Source organism: Carettochelys insculpta, chromosome 6 (genome assembly GCF_033958435.1).
Source record: "Carettochelys insculpta isolate YL-2023 chromosome 6, ASM3395843v1, whole genome shotgun sequence".
Taxonomy (NCBI): Eukaryota; Metazoa; Chordata; order Testudines; family Carettochelyidae; genus Carettochelys; species Carettochelys insculpta.
This window is the reverse complement of record NC_134142.1, coordinates 61,834,081-61,856,079: the sequence shown is the minus strand read 5'-3', so window position 1 is coordinate 61,856,079 and position 21,999 is coordinate 61,834,081. Positions and strand designations below refer to the sequence as shown.

The 21,999-nt window shown below is 45.3% G+C and overlaps 1 protein-coding gene across 1 annotated transcript; it reads right to left on the bottom strand.

Moving 5' to 3' along the window:
* Positions 1 to 16,108: 16,108 nt before the first annotated feature.
* LOC142014687 (carbohydrate sulfotransferase 8-like) lies at positions 16,109 to 17,407 on the bottom strand. Its single transcript, XM_074997657.1, has 2 exons — positions 17,302 to 17,407; positions 16,109 to 16,938 (listed from the first exon to the last, which is right to left on the bottom strand). Exons 1-2 carry the CDS (start codon positions 17,405 to 17,407, stop codon positions 16,109 to 16,111), a joined length of 936 nt encoding a protein of 311 aa, XP_074853758.1.
* Between the last annotated feature and the right edge of the window lie 4,592 nt (positions 17,408 to 21,999).

Sequence of the window (21,999 nt, the reverse complement as noted above, 5' to 3'; positions counted from 1 at the left end):
TTTGTGGTGACAGTAGATCCAAGGTAGCAGAATTGTTGAACCACATCTAATGGGCTGTTATCCAGACATTGGGTCACTGAGGTCTACCTTGAGTGAATAAAACAGTTTTCTTCATACTTATGTCAAGGGAAAACTATTTGCAGACTCTGGACAGAGAATCCATCAGTGACTGCAGCGTGTCTTCAATATGAGCAATGAAAGCTGCACCATCTGCAAAAAGAAGCTCCCTAATGAGGACTTTCTTGACCTTAGTTTTGGCCTCGAGTCTTGCCAGGTTGTAGAGAGCCATCTAATCTTGTGTGGAGAAATACATCGCTGCGTGAGTTATGAAATGCGCAATTTAGTAGAACTGAGAAGAATATGCCAAAAGAGGGTGGAGGCAAGAACACTCCCTTGTTTGACTCCACTGTTCGTTGCAAACAGTTCTGATGTAGATCCATCATATTGCACTGTTGCTTTCCTGTTTTCATGAAAGGATGTTATGAGCTTGAGTAGGGTTGGTGGGCAGCCAATCTTGGTTAATACTCTGTATAGTCCTGATCTACTAACTGTGTCAAACGCCTTTGTTAAGTCCACAAATGCCATGAATCACAGCTTTCTTTGTTCTCTGCATTTTTCCTGTAATTGTCAAAGAGAGAAAATCATGTCCATTGTTGACCTACCAGCCCTAAAGCCACATTGTGTTTCTGAATAGACTTGATCTGTGAGTCATTTGAGAATGCCACAGGCAAATGATTTTCCTGTGATGCTCAGTAACAAGGTGCCTCTGTAGTTGTTGCAGTCACGCTTGTCGCCTTTGTTTTTATAGAAAGTGATGATGTTTGCATCCTTCATGTCATGTGGGACATCTGCTCTCCAACAGTTTAGGAGTAAATCACAGAGGAAGGGGACGAACACAGCCTTGTTTGCCTTCAGGACTTCATCTGGAATTCTGTCCTGGTGCTTTTGCAAGGGCTTGAGAAAGTTCCTCCTCCATAGGCTCTGCATCTAGCTCAGACATTTCTGGAAGGGTTGGGATGAGGTTGTCAAGTTCAGGTTGTATTGGTCGCTCATGGGAATAAAGACTTGAGTAGTGTTCAGCCCATCTGGACATCTGCAGCTTTTTGCCTGTGATCACCTGTCCATTTAAATATTTCAGTGGGGTGACTTTGGTAATGTTTGGTCCGAGTGCTTTCTTCAATCCATCATACATCGTTTTGAGGTCACCCAAATCAGACGCCTCTTGAATATTAGAGCATAGATTGTCCTGATAGCTGTTCGCATGCCACCTGGATTCTCTCTGAAGAACAAATCTTGTGTGTCAAAGTTGATTTCTTGTGCTTTGAGATGGGTTCTGTATGTTGTTCAGATGTGTCTCGGGTTTTTCTTCGAGAAGAGGCCTAAAAAGTCAGCATTTTCATCGATCCAGTCTTTGCTGGAGAATTTATGTATTCCAAAGGCAGATTTGGCACAATCGTATATTGCCTCTCTCAGCATAGACCATGTTTCATCAAACAGTTTGTTGGTCTGATTTGCGTTCCATTTTGCAAGTGAGATTATCTATGAAGACAGAGCATTTCAGCACATCTCTGGTATTGAAGGCATTGATCTTTGGCTTACTGCATTCCTTTGTCATATAGAATTTCTTTGGGATGATTTTTCACTCTGCTGATGATCAAGGAGTGATCGGTGTCACAATCTGCACTGTGATATGTGCATTGAGATGTTTCCTGTGTACCAGTACAAGGTCAAGTTGATGCCAGTGACCAGATCTGGGGTGGCACCATGAAACCTTGTGACACTCTTTCAAGTTAAAGAAAGAATTAGTGATGCAGAAGTGATTCTGAGAGCTGAATTTGAGAAGCTTTTGACCATTTTCGTTCATTTTCCCAATACCGTGATGACTGAGGCAGATGGGCCAGGACTGATGGTCACATCTGACTCTTGCATTGAAGTTGCCAGGGATGTACAGTTGTTCACCAGTCAGAAAGGAGTTGATAACTTTCTGAAGATTATAATAAAAGCGGTCCTTGTCTTCGTCGCATGACACCAACGTAGATGCATAAGCATGATGATGATGTTGACATATCCTGACTTGGTGCAGAGCTTCAAGGATATAATGCATTCCAGTTTAGCAGTGGGTGTACTGATAGATTTCAGAAGATTGTTCAGAACAGCAAATCCAGCTCCATGGAGGCAGTGTTCCTCTGAACTCAAACCCTTTCTGAAGAAAGTGTAGTTGGTTTCTTTCACTGACCCAGCACCTGCCAGCCTGGTTTCCTGGACAGCAGCGATGTCGACATTCAGATTGTGTAGCCGTTGATCTATGACTGCTGTTTTGCGTATTGAATCCATGTTCGTAAGGTCATGGGCAGATTCAAGTCCCAGACACATGGTCTGCACATTCAAGATACTGAGCCAGAGGCAAGTTGATTTATTATTTCAGTTTTTGGTGGGTATCTCATTTACATCTACTTTTCGATTTTTGGTCTATCCCCATGCACCCAATGAGGAAGGGAGTTGTGGTGGGTCAGCACCGTATTGACCAGGGGCTGCCCGGCTTGAGGCAGGTGGTAGCTGACCCGTGAAGCTCGATGACTCCTCCCACCGACAAAAGTGACCTGTGGCATCCTCCTCTTCGCCAGTTGAGGAGGGCTTATAACCTGTAAGTGCCACTTCCCATGTTGTTTCCACACTGTCAGCAAAGATGGAGTGTCCTGTCCATTTGGCACCCTCTTACATGCTGCATTGCCTGGGCTGGTGTTTGGACCAAGCATGTTGCCCAAGAAGCACTATCCCCCTCTCGGTTGCTCCAGCTGAATCCAAAGTCAAAACAGAAGTCAGTATGTTTGGAACTGCGGTGACTGCAAGGCGATGCCAGAAAGCAGGTTGGATGAACCCTCCATGCTAACCACCTTAGGGTCTCTGCTCTGGATTTTCTGTCTGGGTTTACTCCTATAGCCTTTGGATCTCCCGAATCTACCCAGAAGGCAGAGGGGAATTTTCTGAGAGGGTTGTCTTCCCTGGGGTGGTGTAAGGAGTCATGCTCCCTTGGATGCTGGTGACCAAATCATGGTCCACACGCCATTTGGATTATCCAAAATGATCCAGGGACCCAAGTATCCCAGACCCTCATCTCATACAGAATGAGGGGCAGTAGCCTTATTTGATGGTGGGCTACATACGCCATGCCACAACTTTGTCATCAGGCACTTGTGATTTTCAGCTGGGACAACGGATGCCAGCCAGTGCCCCCCCACACGCTGGTAAAGTTGCCTTTGCTGATCCATGGCTGCATATTTGCAGACTAAGTGCACCTAATTTGCAGCAAACTTCTCAGGAGAGGCCCCCTCCTGTCCACCACCTTGAGACGCACCAGGCAGCATGCAGCTCCGGCCTCCAGGCCCTGTGCCATGCCCCAGCCAGCTCAGCCCTGGTCCACTCCTCGCAGTGTCCGCGGGCCCAATCTGACCCCCACACCCTCCTCAGCTCAACCAATCACTGAATCTCCCCATTGGCCCGACAGCCCCCAGTCTCCACAGCCTGACCTGGCTCCATCTCTGGCCCAATCCCGGCGCAGTCCAGGTCGGTTCCATCCTCCCCACCACTGTCCACTCCCCTGTCGCTGAGCTGCCTTCCCCGGCCTGCAGCTCCCCCCAGACCCCCTGCCACCTCCTCCCCTGGAGCCACCATGTGGACGTGTGGACATGGGAGCTCTGGCAGCAGCTCCTCCAGGCTAGCTCCTCCAGCCATGCGCGTCGAAGTGGCTATGGCCACATGGCAGGGCAGTCGCAGTCACATGCAGCAAAGTGGCTCTGGCTACACGGTGGGGCACCCACAACCATGCGGTCAGGTGCCTCCAGCCATGGCCTGCAGCTCCCCAACGCACCCCCCCCCCGGCGCAGCCCATTTCTAACACCCGCCGACCTGCAGCTCCCCCAGCATCCCCTGGCCCAGCCCACTCCCAACACCCACCCGGCCAGACCTGAACCGCACCCCCCGCCCTGGCCTGCTGCTTCTCCTCCACCAGAGCCACCATCTTTAATAGTATAATAGTTACACCACCAGTACTAAACAAAGTGCGAGCCTAGAAATCTAGGGTGTAGAACTTGTTGTTTTGAAGTAGGTATTTGCATTAAATAAAAACATTTATGAAATGAAATTAATTAAGATATGAAACAGTTAAAGAAACACAAACGAAGAAAATGTCTAAAGTTGGCTAATTAAACCCTTCATGGTGATTCCTGTGTAAGCTAAAGACAAGGGAAAAAAAAACTGATCAACAATATGCGACTGAATTTAACCAACAAAGTTAAAATATGCCGTACTTGCACGGCTGGCCCTGTGGGCATAAGCGATGCATGGGGCTTGCACAGGGGGTCACTTGCACCCACAGCATCAGCCCCCACTTCCCCTGCACTCACTGTCAACACCATACTACTTCCCTTGTAGCAGTCCCCACCCCCACCCCCACACACAGAGGTGCAGCCTAAGAGCAGCACAAGCTTCCAAGCTCATGCTACTCTCAGGCCAGGCCACAGCACTCTGGGAAGGGGGCAGTGGGGGGGATTGCCCCACACTCACCAGAAGCAGCATTATTTTGCTGCAGAAGATGGGTAGGGGTGGAGCAGGGGTGGGGAGAGGGCGTGGCATGAGCAAAAAGGGGCGGGGCATGGGCAGAGTGGAGGTGGGAGGGGAAGGGACATGGGCAGAGTGGTGGTGGGGCAGGAGCATGTGGCTGATGCCCCACCCCTGCAATCCCTGCGCTTGTTGCCTCTGGCTGTGGCACATCCACACCCAGTGGGATGAGGGCACTGTTGACAGTCATGGAGCACCGAGAAGGCAGTGGAAAAACACACGCTTCCTTCGCTGGTTGAGCACTGAAGGTTGCCCCCATCATGCATTTATGATAGTGGCTTATTAGTTAGTTAGCCCACAAGGGGGCTGGCCCCAGTGCCTCTCAGCAAACTGGAGTCAGTGGCTGAATTTGCTGGCTTGTGTTTGGCAAGGAACTGGAGCCTTGGGGAAGGAAATCTCTTCGTGCAGAGGAAGCTTGTTCCTCTTAAAGTCTCCCCGCCCTCAGCCCTGCAGGCAGAGGAGCTTTGGGGTCTGTAGTTCCCGGGCTGCTGGTGCTGCTGCTCTACCAGACCAGCAGGTGTCGCTGTTGCATAAAGTTTCTGCTCAGTCCAGCACAAGGCAGACCTAAGTTCTGTAACTTTTGGTCATGACTGGTTTTAAATCCTGGAACGCTCTGTAGCTCTGTTTTGGGGCAGCTGTGAGGTGTGTATTAAGTGTTGTAAGTTAGTAGGAAGTTGTTTATAGATACCATAAGTCAGTAAGAAATCCTGGCTGTATAAGAAATTGCTTTCTCAGAAGTGAGCTTTCCTCACACACACAAAGTGTGAATGTGGGGTGTGGGTGTGGGTGTGTGTGCACGCACACACACGTGCAATGGACTCAGTCCCTGAAGCCAGCCTGTCTGGAGCACCAGCTGCCAGCCGCACCTTGATGGCCAGAGAATAATAGGAGCTGAGCCCTGCAAAAGAACCCAACCATGAAAGAGAAAGAGGCCCCATTAAGAAAAGATCTCAGTCCCATCTGCTGTTGGCTGATGACTCATGGTCAAACAGAGTCATGGGGCAATAGGACAGGACAACTGCTATGGACTTGAACATATAAAAAGATGGGTATAAAGCTATAGGAGTGCTTCTTGCCATCACCACTCTCCCAGAATTAGTCTGGGGAGGCAGGAGGAGGTCCAAGGCCCTGGCCATGGCTGTGGCCCCTTCCCCTTCTCCCAAGGTGGAGGGTACTGCCTGCTCCTGAGTACTACACTGACACGTCAGCTGTCATACAATCAGCTTGCCACTGCCCTGGATTCATGACTGCAGCCAGACACAGTGGATCCACTATGCCTTGGCTTCCTCCGCTGTCCCTGTGCAACTCTCCACCTGCATGAGTTCATCTTTTTAAGTGTGTGAGTGCAGGAGGGTATGAGTGTGTGTTCGGGGGGCTGTTCTTGAAAGCTAGTTCCCCTTTTCCTTTACGCCAATAGTGGCATTTAATAACATGCAGAAGAATGTAAACCTGGGATTGTCCTAAATGGAAATTAGGGTAACAGTTATGATCACAGTGAGAGACTCTGTGCAGAGCAGCAGCAGAAAACCAGACTTAACTCTTATTTTAAAAAGACACATATCCATCAGCCTGGGCCCTGGACAATTGCCCTCTTCACCCTTTCCACTCCCCCACCCCCATGTCAGTGGGCCTAACTGGGGACTGTGTGCAGGAAGGGGTGTAGCTCAGGGGGCATGGCTGAGGTAAGTAGGGGCTCTGTGCATTGAGGGGTATACACCCCCCTTCCAGTCCTGTGATCCCAGAGCTTGCATCTCATACGTGAGCCCCCTTCTGCATTCAAACTCTCTCCGTGAGCCTGCACTCTACATCCCATCCTGTGCCCCAAACCTCAGGGTCAGGCTGGAGCCAACTCCCAGACTCTAAACCACACAGCCCCTGGTCCAGATCCTGCACCTCAACCCTTGCCTCATCCTGGAGAAAGTGGGTGGGGGGGTGGGCCCTCAGAGAAGGGATGGAGACATGATCTTTTGTAGGAGCAGGGAAAGAACAGCAAGGGTATTTGGGTTTCTATGATTCAGCTGTTGGCAACCCTAACAGCTAGGAACTGTGTGGATGCAGAAAACAGACCAGGCTGCAGGGGAGAGGTAGCTAAATGTGGTGTGTGTACAGGGTGTAGCTCAGGGTCCAGAGAGAGGTAGCTGGGGTCCATGTGCAGGCAACTGTCAATCTCCCTCAGTGAGGATGGCCAGATAAGTCAATCGTGGATACATTGATGCCAGCTACACAATTGCCATAGCTGGAATTGTGTATCTAGGATTGACTTTAAGGTCTAGTGTAGACCTGTCCTAAGGTACATTAGGCATAAGGGGCTGGTGACAGAGGAGCTTTTTGCCAGCAGGGGCACACCTATGTGGCCTCTTTATTGCCGGCACCGCCCTTGCCGAGAGCAAGGTCTCGCGTGGCTATGCTAATGACCTGTGGGACCATGCTAATGAGCAGCCATTTGCAGTTGCATGGCTGCTTATTAGCATGGAGCTGCCAGGAGAGCATGGAGCTCCAAGTAGACCCGGTCTTCATGACACATATTGGCAGGCCACGCCCACTGGACTAAACTGCATTCTAAAAACATATTGCCTTTGAATGTATTTTTTTTCTTTTGCCACCAGATAATTATAAAATAATTGATGAAAATTAACTCAAAGCTTCATTTTATCTCGCTCCATAGAGCAGACTTTTAAATTTCGGCAGGCTTCTGTCACGTCACACATACGTCGCTTTGAACATCAGTTCAGCACCTTGGATAGCTCACAGGTGGCCAATGCCAATAGGGCGTTCAAAGGGTGTAAAAAAAAATGCTGCTACAGTAAACCAAAGCCAATGCCCCAGAAGGAAAAAAAAACCACTTTGAAAGCAGCTAGCAATCTTCTGTCATGCCAGTTCTCTGAACACTATGGTTTCCAAGGGAAATGATGGATCAGACAGACAGGGAATCTACTAAAAGTAGAGATTGTGTTTCATTAGGTGGGTTCTGCCTCTTTTTAAAGTAGAGACCATACATTGGAGTGCAAGAACTACAGAATGATTGCCCTAATGAGTCATCTAGGTAAGGTGTTGATGATGATGATACTGACTGAGAGATTAAGATCGCAGATAGAAGAACATATAGCAGTCAAGCAAGCAGGGTTCAGAAAAGATGGAAGTACCACACTGCAGATATTGGGACTGAGACTGATAGCGGAGAAAGCTCGACGAAAGAACAAAAACATATACACTTGCTTCATTGATTTTCAAAAGGCATTTGACAGTATAGATCAGAAAGTGACTTGGGTGGTGGCGGAGTTACACAGAGTGGATAGCAGACTGATACGGTTGTTGAAAGATATCAATGATAATGCGAAGGCAATGGTGAGAACATGCAGGGAGTTGGGAAGTTGGTTTAGAACAAGTAGAGGTACGAAACAAGGTGATCCAATATTGCCAAGCATCTTCATCATACATCTGGAGAGAGCGATGGACAAGATCAAGGAAGAGGTACAAGGGATACCTGTGCATGGGAAAAGAATTAACAACTTGAGATTCGTGGATGATATAGTTATCATTGAGAAAGAGGAGGAGAAGCTAGCGAAAACAGTGCACGTGTTAAACGAAGAAGGGAAGCGGTACGGACTGATTACGAACATCAATAAAACAAAAACAATGGTATTTGGAGATAAGGAAATAGGAAGGAAGATCAGTGTCAATGGTATTGAACTAGAAAATGTAGAGAAATTCACATATCTGGGAAGCAACATAACATATGATCTAGACTGTAAGAAGGAAATAGCTACTAGAATAGCAAAAGCAAGAGTGAGTTTGAAGGCAATGGATAAGATCTGGAAAAGCAAAGCAATTAGCTTAAGAAAGAAGCTGGGCGTCTTGAAAACATGTGTATTCAGCAGATATCCATGTTGTACAGATGTGAGACATGGGTGATAACGAAAGATTCGAAAAGAAGAATATTGGTGTTCGAAAGGAGTTGTTATAGAAAGATTCTGAGAATAGGATGGATGCAGAAGGTCACCAATGAGGAACTATATAGGAAGATACAACTGAAAGAGAACCTGCTGCAGAAGGTTATAAAACGGAAGCTACATCTATTTGGACATATTTGCAGAATGAACGACGAACAAAAAATCTAGACCCTAGTATTCAGCATAATGGACTGTTTGAATAGGAGAGGCAGACCCCACAGAGAATGGATAGATGATGTAGTACAGGCGTGTCCAACCTGCGGCCCATGGGCCGCATGTGGCCCAGGACAGCTAGTAATGCGGCCCCACAAGATCGTAAACTTTTAACATTATTATGTGATTTATATACATTAACTATATTATATATTTTGTACGCAGCCCAAGACTATCTTCACTCAGTGCGGCCCAGGCAAGCCAAAAGGTTGGACACCCATGATGTAGTAGATTGGTGTGGAGCTGGGCTACAGAAACTAAGCCACTTTGCACTGGATAGGGAAAGATGGAAGGAAATAGTGAGAGAGGCATCAGACACCAATGGGGTGCTAAGCCCACAGTTATTGATGATGATCATACATCTTCTTGTCTTCTACAGTATCACAGCAGCTGTTGCTTCACCTATGCAAAGCAGACTTATACCTGCCTAGACAGCTATCTAGGCTTTCCTCTAGTAAGGTGAATTCCTGAGTGTAATACAGCCACCACAGATGTTCCTGTGCCACCCCTCTCCACCTTCTTATACACATTGACCCTCTCTAATCTGGAACTCTCACATCTGGCAAACTCCATAATCTGGCATGATGTTAGTTAGCCCAATGACCACATATCATGGGTGCGGTCAAGTTTCCCGTGGTTCAATAAAGTTTGTTTACAGCCACCAGTCCTGGCTCTCAGTGTTCTGTGCAGTTATTTAGCTCTAATTTACCCCTAGATATCTTCTAAAACCACAGTAGGCAGTGGAAGTATTGGTAATGCTGCTAGAAAATATTGACCTCATGTTATCTGGCAAATATCAGGTCCTGAGAGTGCCAGATGAGAGAGGTTCAACCTCCAGCACAGGGGAAAGAGCCATGGCCAGAGCATTACATTATGATGATCCCCTGTGGCCAGAACAACCCTCTGGAGCTGCTGCAGGTGACACACCATGAACAATCCCTTCGGCTGCTAAATTGCCCCTTGGGACAAAAGGAGCATCCAACATCTACGAGCTCATGGAGTTATGGCAATAATTTTTGCTATTTTGTTGTCTCTTCAAGCTATGGAAGATATCCAATAGCCAGTGCAGTGGATGTGATCCATTAATTTCAATTATATTGCTCACATGAGTAAAGCCTGTAGGATTTGTCCTCATGATTAACAGTCACTAAAACAATCTTTCAGCTCTGCCAGGTAAATGTAGAAGCTTATTACCTCAACAGTGAGGGTCAGTAATTAATCCCACCCCAATTTGCAAGCTCGACTCCCTCTCCATATCTTATTCACTGGGCAGTGAGCTATTCACATAGCTACAGATGAACAAATAAGAGTAAATTTATTAAACAGATTAAACAATTAATATTATTAAAATTCTGGTTGTCAAAACTATATACACAAACCCAGGTAAGTATCCCTGCCTCTTCCCACACTGTACCACAGTCCACGCTGACTGACGGGTGATGATGACACACGATGAGAGGGATTCAGGTCACACACATGGGCTGGACTCAAGAACAGGAACCACAATTAGAGACGACACCACCCTTAGGAATGGACTCTTCAGTACTTCTTTCTTCTATTCTTGACATGCAGTCCTGTCTGCCGAATGCCTAAATAAAATTATCTGTATGGGTGAGTGCATATATGGTAGCTTCTTAAGCTAGCCTACAAGCCCCGACAGAACTCCACCCGTCACCCTAGCCACTAGCTGGCTCCTCACGCTTCCTCCACCTGTGAGGCTTACAAAGCCTAACAGCCCACTGTCTTCCTAGTTACCTCTTCTGAGACCTACAAAGCCTAACAGCTTGTTGCTGCCCTAGCTACCTCAGCAGAAGACCCAAGAGCAAGAGCCCTGGAAGCGGGCTCCAGCCTCTTTTATAGATTCCTGTCCCTGGGCCCTGTTTTCCCACCCTTGCCTTCCCACCTAATTTTCCCACCTCACGGGGAAGGAGAAAGTGACTCAGCATTCTATCACCATATTGATGCTTTGGACTCCATTTTGAATACAAGCTGGAGTCCATGTGGAGCCCATTTTGAATAGTAAACTTAAAATCACCCCAAGAGCCTTATCACTAAAATCTGCTCACCTGCTTTTTCCCATGCTGAAGAAAATAATGAAAAATTCTATGGATATTTTATATCTTCATCAAAAAAGTCATTTGTTTTGGTTCAGTAAAATTTTGCAAGGCTGAGCTATGACAGGAAGTGAAGAAGATCATCTGATCCTCTTAGACACTGCACAGGAAGCTTAGGTAGGAGAAGGTGATCATTTCCCAAGCTATGCTGCTGCTATCCTGAAAAAATGCTATATGTTTGACCTGATCACCCTTCCCCAGCCTCTCACCTGTGTGCTTTCAAAAACTGCTACCTGACACCTTTACTCCATGCATCAGCTGGAGAGAAAGGGAGTAGCCTTTAATCCAAATATTATAGAACACACACAAATGGAATTGGGATACGTAGCTTTAGGCAAATAACATTCTTCACAAATGGCACATTGTGGCAGACACGGCTTTAGACAAATAAAATGTAGTTTCTGTGGTTTGTTCTTTTTTTCATTCTGGCAACTGCAAAGCCCACACAGACACATTGGCCATTTTAGAGTTTGTTCTATTCCCCTTGATATCCATACATATTAGGGCTACAAAGTGCAGTGTAAATTGCACACGTTATTTCAAAGTAACTTATTTTGAACTATGGCACTGAAGTTCAAACAGCTCTGATTTCAAACATCCCACTACCAATCTCATGACGATGGGTAGTGAAAGCAAAATATCCCACTTAGAAATAGCTCTTCTGTTTTGAGCACAGTGTTTAGCCATAGTGTAACTCATAGCCACACAGGGATTTCTGAAGCTAATGAGTTGTTTAAACATATCAACAGCAGTCAAATATTTACAAGATTAGTATCCATCATATAGATTAATTGATCACCAAGTTCTAGCACAAACTGAGAATCAACAGTAGGTAAACATTTCAGCATCTTGCATAACATTAATCCACAAGTTTATTTTTTAGCTCCTGTGCAAGGTTGTAGATGGCAAAGGAAAATTCAGTGAGAGAGAGAATGTTAAATACGTTCCAAAAATGGTGGTAAAAATATCAGTGACTCTTTGAACTTAAACACATAAAAGAAAATCAATGTGGGCAAGGCCGATTCTGTTCAGACAATAGAGTAATTGTTACTTATTAGTTATTTTCAGAGGCTGCAGAACAGTTTCCTTCAGCTAGTACGCAATAAACATTTTAAAGTTTAGAACGAGATCTGGAAAGGTCAGTGTCACAGAAGATGCACTTACCTGTCCTGCAAAATAATCCCTTTATAGGAATCATGCAGTGGCAAGCCCAGAAAGGAAGAGAGCAAACTTTAGAAACAGAAGAAAATAAGATAAATCTGAACTCCAACTAGCCTAGTTCAAAGTGACTGGTATGAGTCATAGCTCAGAGGGTAAGATCCAGTATCTATTTCCTATAGTGAAAGAGGCTACAGACAAGAAAAGGTCAGCTTTGTGGGGGAAACAGAGTTCACACAATTCAGTTTAACAGATCTATTAATTCCTGCATAGGCCACAATGCACCACCAGGTGCATCTATGAGAATTTGGACAAAACCGGAAAACTTGTGTCTGGGCTGCTTGAATTTGATTTAGTCTGTAACTAAGTGGTCATGTGCCAAATTCAGGTGGAAATCCTGGTGTGAACTTTGAAACCTTCCATCCCACAAAGTGCATGGAGTTTGTATTTGGAAATTTCATTCTGGCCCATCTCACGGTATATACACCTACTCAGTCCCACCAATGGGGGCAATTGCCTTGGGGACCAGCAATACGAAAGGGCCTGGAGCTCCTGGCTGCCAGTGGCAGTGCTGAGGGCTGGGGGAAGGGCTGTGTTGCAGTCCAGGGGGTACTGAAGGCTGTTCTGCCCCTTCTGCCTGAGGCCCTGCCTCTTCTGGAGGTGTGGAGCAGGACCCTCTCCCAACTTGCCCTAGGGGATGGCCACGCTGTCAGACCCACTAAATCAACTTAAGGATTTTGGAGTGACCTCAGGCAAGCCAACCCATTCAACGTGCTCTGACTTCCTCCTTTGCAGGTTTGTACATTTCAGAGGCTGCCAAATCTTGAGTGAAGAAACACAGGATCCCCTTTGCCTTGCTCATGTTCGGTGGCTACAAAGTAAAGTGGGTTTTTAACTATGAGTTTTTCTTGGTCATATGAACCGCTTCAAGGCTGAACGAGTGGGTCAGAGAAACGTACAGAAAGATCAGAGAAAGGTACAGGGAGGCCGTTCCATTAGTATCAGCAGGTCTTCTTTGTGTGCCAGCTTGTTACAGCCCACTTGGTGAAAGTCAGAACGAGGCCTGAGAGTTTCATCGTGCGGAACAATCAAGTCCATCGCTGAAGAATGTTGACCTTTAATGTAAGCCACTGAAGTTGACAAATGTCAGCAGGTGAACCAGTCTTTTTCTAGAAGTTAATGTATCGCAGCACAGCTGCTGCCAGGGCTCACCTCGTGGAGATACAATCTTACAGGGAGACAGTTTTTGTCAGCTGTTGTAGCTACTCCTCCTGCTTGTTCGCTTCACATCACACCCACGACTGAAGGCCCTAGACCAGTTACACCTCTAAGAGGTTGCAATGAAACATCACATATCTGGGTAACAGGATCCTTGTTGAACTGGGTCAGGGATCTGCATCCTGCAGCTCTGGAGCCACATGCGGCTTTCTAAGGACTTCTTCGTGGCTCCCAGTGTTATAATTGCAAAGAAAAACCCACCTTTCTGATTATCTGCTAAATGGTGAACATCTAAAAGCCCAACAATGAGCAACTCATATCTAAATAGCAAACGATACGTGATCTCGAAATGTTGGATAAATCCCCCTTTAATATGTGCAGTGCATTGTGGGATATGATGCTGTATCTGTGTTTTGATCATGTTGATAATAAAGTCCTGATTTGCAAAGGAACAGGAAGCTTGCAGCATTCCTGCTGTGAAGGGCAACGTGCATTTGAAGAAAGAAAACTGAAATAAAACATGAAGTACCATTGGCATCATTAAAGTGAGTTCAGGAGTGAAAGCTGAGAAGACAGTGGTGCGCACACACACTTGCGGCATGTGAGGAAATAGAACGTGTAAAAAGTTTGTGAACGTCTTGCAGCATACATGTATCAGATTGTGTGCATGGTTCTTAAAGTCGGGGTTACAAAATGTATGGTTCAACGTTATTTACTAAGGAACGTCTTATATTCGCTGGCATTGTGGCTCTTGAATTATTGAGGGGTTTTGTTTAACCAAATTTTTAAAAAATGGCTCTTCTTGCTATTTTGGTTGCCGACCCCTGGACAGGGTGATCTAGTAGTTAGTGCCCACCATCTCATGGGGGCAGTGGTAAGGGAACTGAGAGCTCCACTGGGCTCTGACCTATGAGAATCAGCAGCATTTGGCCCCACAGGGGATGGTGGGGGGGTCTCTTGTCTACCTTCCCTGCATCCCTTCCTACTGAGGCCTCACTCCCTTAGTTTCTCATCCCAGAGAAGCAAAAAGATAAACTGAAACCAAACCATCAGCCCTAATCGGGCCCAATATATATAATCCTGTTCCTTCAGAGAGGCTTCTCCAGCCCCTTTTGACAGGAACCTTGACAATAGTTCTTCACTCCTCCCCAGCCTCCCTCTTCTGAGCAGGATAGTTCCTTGTTATACCTGAGCAGGGTGGGTCTACCTGGCCTAGTAGTGCCTTTTAACTCCTTCTGGCCCAGTGCGTAGTTCGCATATCTCCTCACGATGTCCCTGTCCTCCATTAGCAGATGGAGATCCCAGGCTAATCAGAGCAGGGGAGGGGAAACCCCAGCCTGCAGTCTAGATCAGGACTGTAGCTTGCCTGGATCGGAACAGAGACTGTGTAGTAGAGACAAAGCCCCATATAAGAGGACTAAACCCCTATCTCACATACAAAAAAATTCACGGTGGCACAGTTAGGTTTGGTATACAAATTACGTATCTGACTCAGATCCCCAAAAGCAAGTAAATGACAAGTTAAACCACCTAAGAGGCCATTTATTCTGCTTCTTCAGCCACAAGCCTCATCACTAAAAATACCATGCATACCAGGCTGTACGCCTTGAACTTAATTCTGCCCCTTTCAGCAGTATTCTCCACACATACTTGTTCATCAGACTACCCCATGCATGCTCGGTGTAGCAATGAGTTATGCCCACATGCCTACCTGTGAGCCCAGCTTCATGGAAAAGTGGCCCTTCCAATCCTCTGTCATAAGTTAAAAATATCAGTCTCTGTCACACACCCTCCAGAAAGGAAAAGAGTGAACGTGGCTTCCCTTCATTTCTACGCATGTAGATGCATTGTGGTTTCTGTCTCCTGTTCACCAGGAGAGATCAGTAAATAGGCCAGTCCATTAAGCAAATCATCACTTTAAATGTCCTGTCCAGTAAACTACACAATCCTGCACAGCAATGATAGTAAACACAAGAGACCTTTAATGATAAGTATCAGTTTTCAACTGCTACGTTTTGACAATGGGAAGCAAAGCAGTTTTAAAAAAATGCCGCCAATACCTTTCTACAATGACAAGGTAAAACAGGCCATTGCTGAGAGACACATAGATGGACCGAAAGTTTCTATTTCTTTAACCTACTTCATCGGGCCAGAAGTGAGTTTATTAGACAAACGTGGAAACCATGAGCTAACGGACAGCTACAAGAAGCTAGAGCTGCTCAGAACATTTTTACCTCAATGAAATTTCAGTGAAATATGCTGATTCACCAAAGCTAAAAAATATTTCAGGGGCATAGTCTTGGTTTCCATGTAACTTTCCTGGGGAAAGATTTGGGGGTCAGTGACTGACACACACTCGGTGAATGCATGGTGAAGGGCTTGCTGGAATGTGTATTGGTAAATGATAGCAGATTATGTTTTTAAAACAGAAGAGCAAGACTTAAGTTTGTTGTCCCTGTATGCCTGTCCCCTGCAAAGTTTCTGCTTGCTACAAAACCTCCTGAAGTGGAGATCCTGAGAGTCTGGCCCTGCTGAGTTTTCTCCCAAACAGCTTTTGTTTTGAAACGTCCCTCTTAAGGATTTGCTCATATTCAATATATCCAAAGCTTCCATTTTTAGAAAAGTTACTCCAGATGTGAGAAGCATGGTTCAAGATGACAGAGGTGTGATCCAGCTCTCTTTTATATTCTCCGCCATGTGGCCTATACATCCATAGCTCCAAATGCAGGGTACGGGCATAGAAAACCACTTGAAGTCCCCTGTCCCTAGATATATCCTGATATTATCCTGACAGGTTTTTGTACGAATAAAAATGGCCTTCTTCATACAGTATCAGTCTTAGGAAAAGTTCATTTTCAAATCATGAGGATAGTTGAACAATGCAAAATCCATCTGGTACACCTTCTTGATCTTTTGAATTTGCTCCGAGCTCAGCTTTCTGAGATACTCCAGGGTAATATCATCATTAGTACGTTTCTCTGAGACAAACATCTTAAATTTAGGATAGTGCATATCCTCTGGGGCTCCAATGGCCCTGAGAACATGTTCAGAATCTTGTGCCAAGGTCTCAAACTTCCCCATGATGTCATACTGAATGTTGCAAGGATCACAGAGTAGAAACATGGGTTTCCAGTGAATGTCCAAATGTTCTGGTTTTTGTGTCAGAATAAAATTAACAAACTCTGGGAAAGTCACCTTTTCAGTTGAATTTTTGTTTTTTCTGAACATGCCCTTGATCTGATTTGCCACAGTGATACTATAATAGGGCTCAGAGTGCAGCATCTTGTCTCTGTAAGCTGAAACCAACCGTTCCAGGGGATCTCGGGTGAACATCACTTTAGTGTAACTGGTCAGCAATTTCTGTTGGTAGTCAGAATGGTAAGAACTCAACCGCTTTATCAGTGGTGTAAGGTGGATGCGGCTGTGTTGTACATCATCTACCTTTCTGTTCAGGTTCATTGTGAGGAGAAGGATGATTTTCTTCCAATTGGAGCAGCCTACCTTGGGCACCTCACAGTAGATGAACTTGTGGTTATGCTCCACAAAGATCTGTCTTGCGATATCATGTGTCAGTTTGTTTTGTGAATGAGAGAGGTTGTTCATTAGGCAAGTGGAGTTCAGCATGTCTTTGCGACAGACTTGACTCATCAGCCAATCCTCCTTAGGATCTGGAAAAGAACAGGTGTGCAGAAAAGGACAATCAACCATCAGTATTAAGTACTTTTGAAGAATTCTTTGCAGAGCCCAAATTAAACCCCCAAGCGACTAACACTGCAGTTCAGAATTAACATGCATCTTCACACACTTGACTTCAGTGGTCACTGTGGCTTTTTGTGTCTCTCTCTTCCTTACACATACCAGATAAGTAAAAGTGTCTCAGGCCAACCCCCTCAGATGTTTTATAGTATTATTTGTACTACATATTCATGATTGCACCTTCAGCGTGCTTCAGGTTTTTCCTACACTCGTTTAAAAAAATAGCCTCTGTTCCAAAACCACAAAATCCTTCTACTGATAAATACTTTACTCACTCATCATTTTTGTTTGCCAGCTGTAGAACATCCCCAAAAGAAAAATTCCAACAATGAAAATTAGGACAAGGAAAACAAATGCCTTCTGGAGCACCTTGTACGCCATCTTTCCACAGGAAGGAGAAGTCTGTGGCCTTTCTGCAGGAAAGCTATCTTCCTAACTACAAGACAAAGACACAATTTATTATTATAGGACTTTCACTACAAAAAAAAATCACTTGCTACAGTGAATATAATCAGTCAGAGAGTCAGTGAAATGCAGGAACATGCTGCAGAGCAGCTATGTATTCTAACCAATGTATTTTATACAGGTTATATATTTTTCTATGACAAAAACACCTCCTGAGATGATGTGCCAGGTCCAACGTCCCCTGCAGATGGCTCAGGCTTACCTACCCTAGTGAATCTGGGTTCAGGCTCCCTCACACTTGGGCTGTGCCTAGATTGCCAAGAACTGTCAGCAAAAGATTGCACAATGCATTTGCATATCTCTTGCTGGCAGTTTTCTCGGAAGAGGCTTTCACGACATTTGGCCTGTCCCAGTGGGACCAAACGTCAGGAAAACCCCCTTTGCCAAGAAGAACCTTCTTCCCTGTGGAACAAAGAAGACAGGGATGTCGACAGAATGCTCCCAGCAAGGCAGACTTCTGCCTAGAGACCTCCAGTCTCCCAACAGAAGCCTGCAGTTTAGACATAGCCTTGTGGTGTCGTCCATGAAGTGCTGGAAAGTCCCGCATACACCTAAGAGAGTCTTTGGCCCTGTCTACACTACAAACTGTGGTCAATACAAGTCAGTCAGGGTACGGCTGCTGCAATTCATGGCTGCGTCTACACGTGCACGCTACTTCGAAGTAGCGGCAGTAACTTCGAAATAGCGCCCGTCACGTCTACACGTGTTGGGCGCTATTTCGAAGTTGAAATCGACGTTAGGCGGCGAGACGTCGAAGTCGCTAACCCCATGAGCGGATGGGAATAGCGCCCTACTTCGACGTTCAACATCGAAGTAGGGACGTGTAGACGATCCGCGTCCCGCAACATCGAAATAGCGGGGTCCTCCATGGCGGCCATCAGCTGGGGGGTTGAGAGATACTCTCTCTCCAGCCCTTGCGGGGCTCTGTGGTCACCGTGGGCAGCAGCCCTTAGCCCAGGGCTTCTGGCTGCTGCTGCTGCAGCTGGGGGTCCGTGCTGCATATACAGGGTCTGCAACTAGTTGTTGGCTCTGTGTATCTTGCACTGTTTAATGAAAGTGTGTCTGGGAGGGGCCCTTTAAGGGAGCGACTTGCTGTTGAGTCCGCCCCGTGACCCTGTCTGCAGCTGTGCCTGGCTCCCTTATTTCGATGTGTGCTACTTTGGCGTGTAGACGTTCCCTCGCTGTGCCTATTTCGATGTTGGGCTGAGCAACGTCGAAGTTGAACATCGACGTTGCCAGCCCTGGAGGACGTGTAGACGTTATTCATCGAAATAGCCTATTTCGATGTCGCAACATCGAAATAAGCTATTTCGAAGTTGGGTGCACGTGTAGACGTAGCCCATGTGTCACACGTGTGCATGCATTCTTGGCTGCTTGCTTCGGCTCATCCCATATTCACCAGGATTACTTGTTTTTTTAAAGAGAAGTGAGTTGCACCATGGACAGCTGTCCCACTGCAGCAATGTAGACATATAATAGATAATGTTTTGTAGATTTTTGTTATAACAGACTGTTAAGACTTCCTGCTCGGTAACATATACATTCTTTATTATCCTGTTCACTGTGTAATACGTTAAATCGTAACAAGCTTTGCTATACATTCTCTGTTACAATACACATTCTTTGTTCTTGCCTTGCTGCAATTATCATAGAATCATAGAATACTAGGACTGGAAGGGACCTCGAGAGGCCATCAAGTCCAGCCCCCTGCCCCAATGGCAGGACCAAGTACTGTCTAAACCATCCCTGATAGACATCTATCGAACCTGTTCTTAAATATCTCCAGTGATGGAGATTCTACAACCTCCCTTGGCAATTTATTCCACTGTTTGACCACCCTGAGAGTTAGGAATTTTTTCCTAATGTCCAGCCTAAACCTCCCTTGCTGCAATTTAAGTCCATTGCCTCTTGTTCTAGCCTGAGGCCAAAAAGAACAAGTTTTCTCCCTCTTCCTTATGACACCCTTTCAGATACCTGAAAAACCGCTATCATGTTGCCCCTCTATCTTCTCTTTTCCAAACTAAGCAAGCCAAATTCTTTCAGCCTTTCTTCATAGGTCACATTTTCTAGACCTTCAATCATTCTTGTTACTCTTTTCTGGACCCTCTCTAATTTCGTCACATCTCTCTTGACCTGCGGTGCCCAGAACTGGACACAATACTCCAGCTGAGGCCTAACTAGTGCAGAGTAGAGCGGAAGAATGACTTCTCATGCCTTGTTCATAACACACCTTTTAACGCATCCCAGAATCATGTTTGCTTTTTTTGCAACAGCATCACACTGTTGACTCATATTTAGCCTGTGGTCCACTATAACCCCTAAATTCCTTTTTGCTGTAGTCATTCCTAGACAGTCTGTCCCCATTCTGTATGTGTGAAACTGATTGTTCCTTCCCAAGTGGAGAACTTTGCATTTGTCCTTATTAAACTTCATCCTGTTTACTTCAGACCACTTCTCCAATTTATTCAGATCATTTTGAATTATGACCCTATCCTCCAAAGTAGTTGCAACCCTCCCAGCTTGGTATCATCTGCAAACATAATAAGCATACTTTGTATGCCAATATCTAAATCATTGATGAAGATATTGAACAGAACCAGTCCTAAAACAGACCCCTGTGGAACCCCATTTGTTATACTTTTCCAGCAGGAGTGAGAACCATGAAGAACTATTCTCTAAGTATGGTTATCCAGCCAGTTATGCATCCACCTTATAGTAGCCTCATCTAAATTGTATTTGCCTAGCTTTTTTTAATAAGAATATCATATGAGACTGTATCAAATGCTTTACTAAAGTCTAGGTATACCACATCTACTGCTTCTCCCCTATCCACAAGACTCGTTATCCTATCAAAGAAAGCTATCAGATTGGTTTGACATGATTTGTTCTTTACAAATCCATGCAGGCTGTTCCCTGTCACCTTACCACCTTCCAAGTGCTTGCAGATGATTTCTTTACCTGCTCCATTATCTTTCCTGGCACAGAAGTTAAGCTGATTGGCCTGTAGTTTCCTGGGTTATTCTTATTCCCTCTTTATAGATGGGAACTACATTTGACCTTTTCCAGTCTTCCGGAATCTCTCCTGTCTCCCACAATTTTCCAAAGATGATAGTTAAAGGCTCAGATATCTCCTCTATCGGCTCCTTGAGTATTCTAGGGTGCATTTCATAAGGCCCTGGTGACTTGCAGACATCTACTTTTTCTAAGTGATTTTTAACTTGTTCTTTTTTTTATTTCAACTTCTAACCCTACCCCTTTCCCACTAGCATTCACTATGTTGGGCATTCTTTCATCAGACTTCTCAGTGAAGACTGAAACAAAGAAGTCATTAACCATCTCTACCATTTCCAAGTTCCCTGTTACTGTTTCTCCCTCCTCACTGAGCAATGGCCCTGCACTGTCCCTGGTCTTCCTCTTGTTTATAATATATTTATAAAAAGCCTTCTTGTTTCCCTTTGTGCCTGTACTAGTTTGAGCTCATTTTGCACCTTAGTCTTTCTAATCTTGCTCCTGCATTCTTGTGTTGTTTGCCTATATTCATCCTTTGTAATTTGTCCTTGTTTCCATTTTTCGTATGATTCCTTTTTTATTTTGAGATCATGTAAGATCTCCTGGTTAAGCCAAGGTAGTCTTTTGCCATATTTTCTATCTTTCCTATGCAGTGGGATAGCTTGCTTTTGGGCCCTTAATAATGTCCTGTTGAAAAACTGCCAACTCTCCTTCTTTGTTTTGCTCTCAGTTTTGCTTCCCATGGGACCTTACCTACCAGCTCTCTGAGTTTACCAAAATCTGCCCTCCTGAAATCCATTGTCCCTATTTTGCTGTTTTCCCTTCTTCCCTTCTTTAGAACTGTGAACTCTATGATTTCATGATCACTTTTACCCAAGCTGCCCTCCACTTTCAAGTTCTCTGCCAATTCTTCCCTATTTCTTAAAATCAAACCTGTTAAAGCTTCCCCCCGGTAGCTTTTTCAACCACTTGGAGAAAAAATTGTCTCCAATGCAATCCAAGAACTTACTGGATAGTCTGCGCCCTGCTGTATTAGTTTACCAACGTATACCTGGATAATTGAAGTCCCCCATCACCACCAAATCCAGGGCCCTGAAGGACTTCGTTAGTTGTTTAAAAAAAGCCTCATCCACCTCTTCCACCTGGGTAGGTGGCCTGTAGTAGACTCCTAGCAGGACGTCACACTTGTTTTTTACCCCACTTAGTCTAGCCCAGAGACTCTCAACACTTCCATCTCCTATGTCCATCTCCACCTCAGTCCAAGTGTGTACATTTTTAATATATAAGGCAACACCTCCCCCCTTTCTTCCCTGTCTATCCTCCCTAAGTAGGCTGTACCCTTCAATACCAACATGTACCATTATGTAAATATGTTGTGATTCTTAGCAAATATCATGGCCTACTTTAGAGTTTTATCCTATGGGTGTGTGTGTGTGTGTGTGAGAGAGAGAGAGAGAAAGAAAGGCTATGGAAGAACCTTCAGTACCTAAAGTATCAGA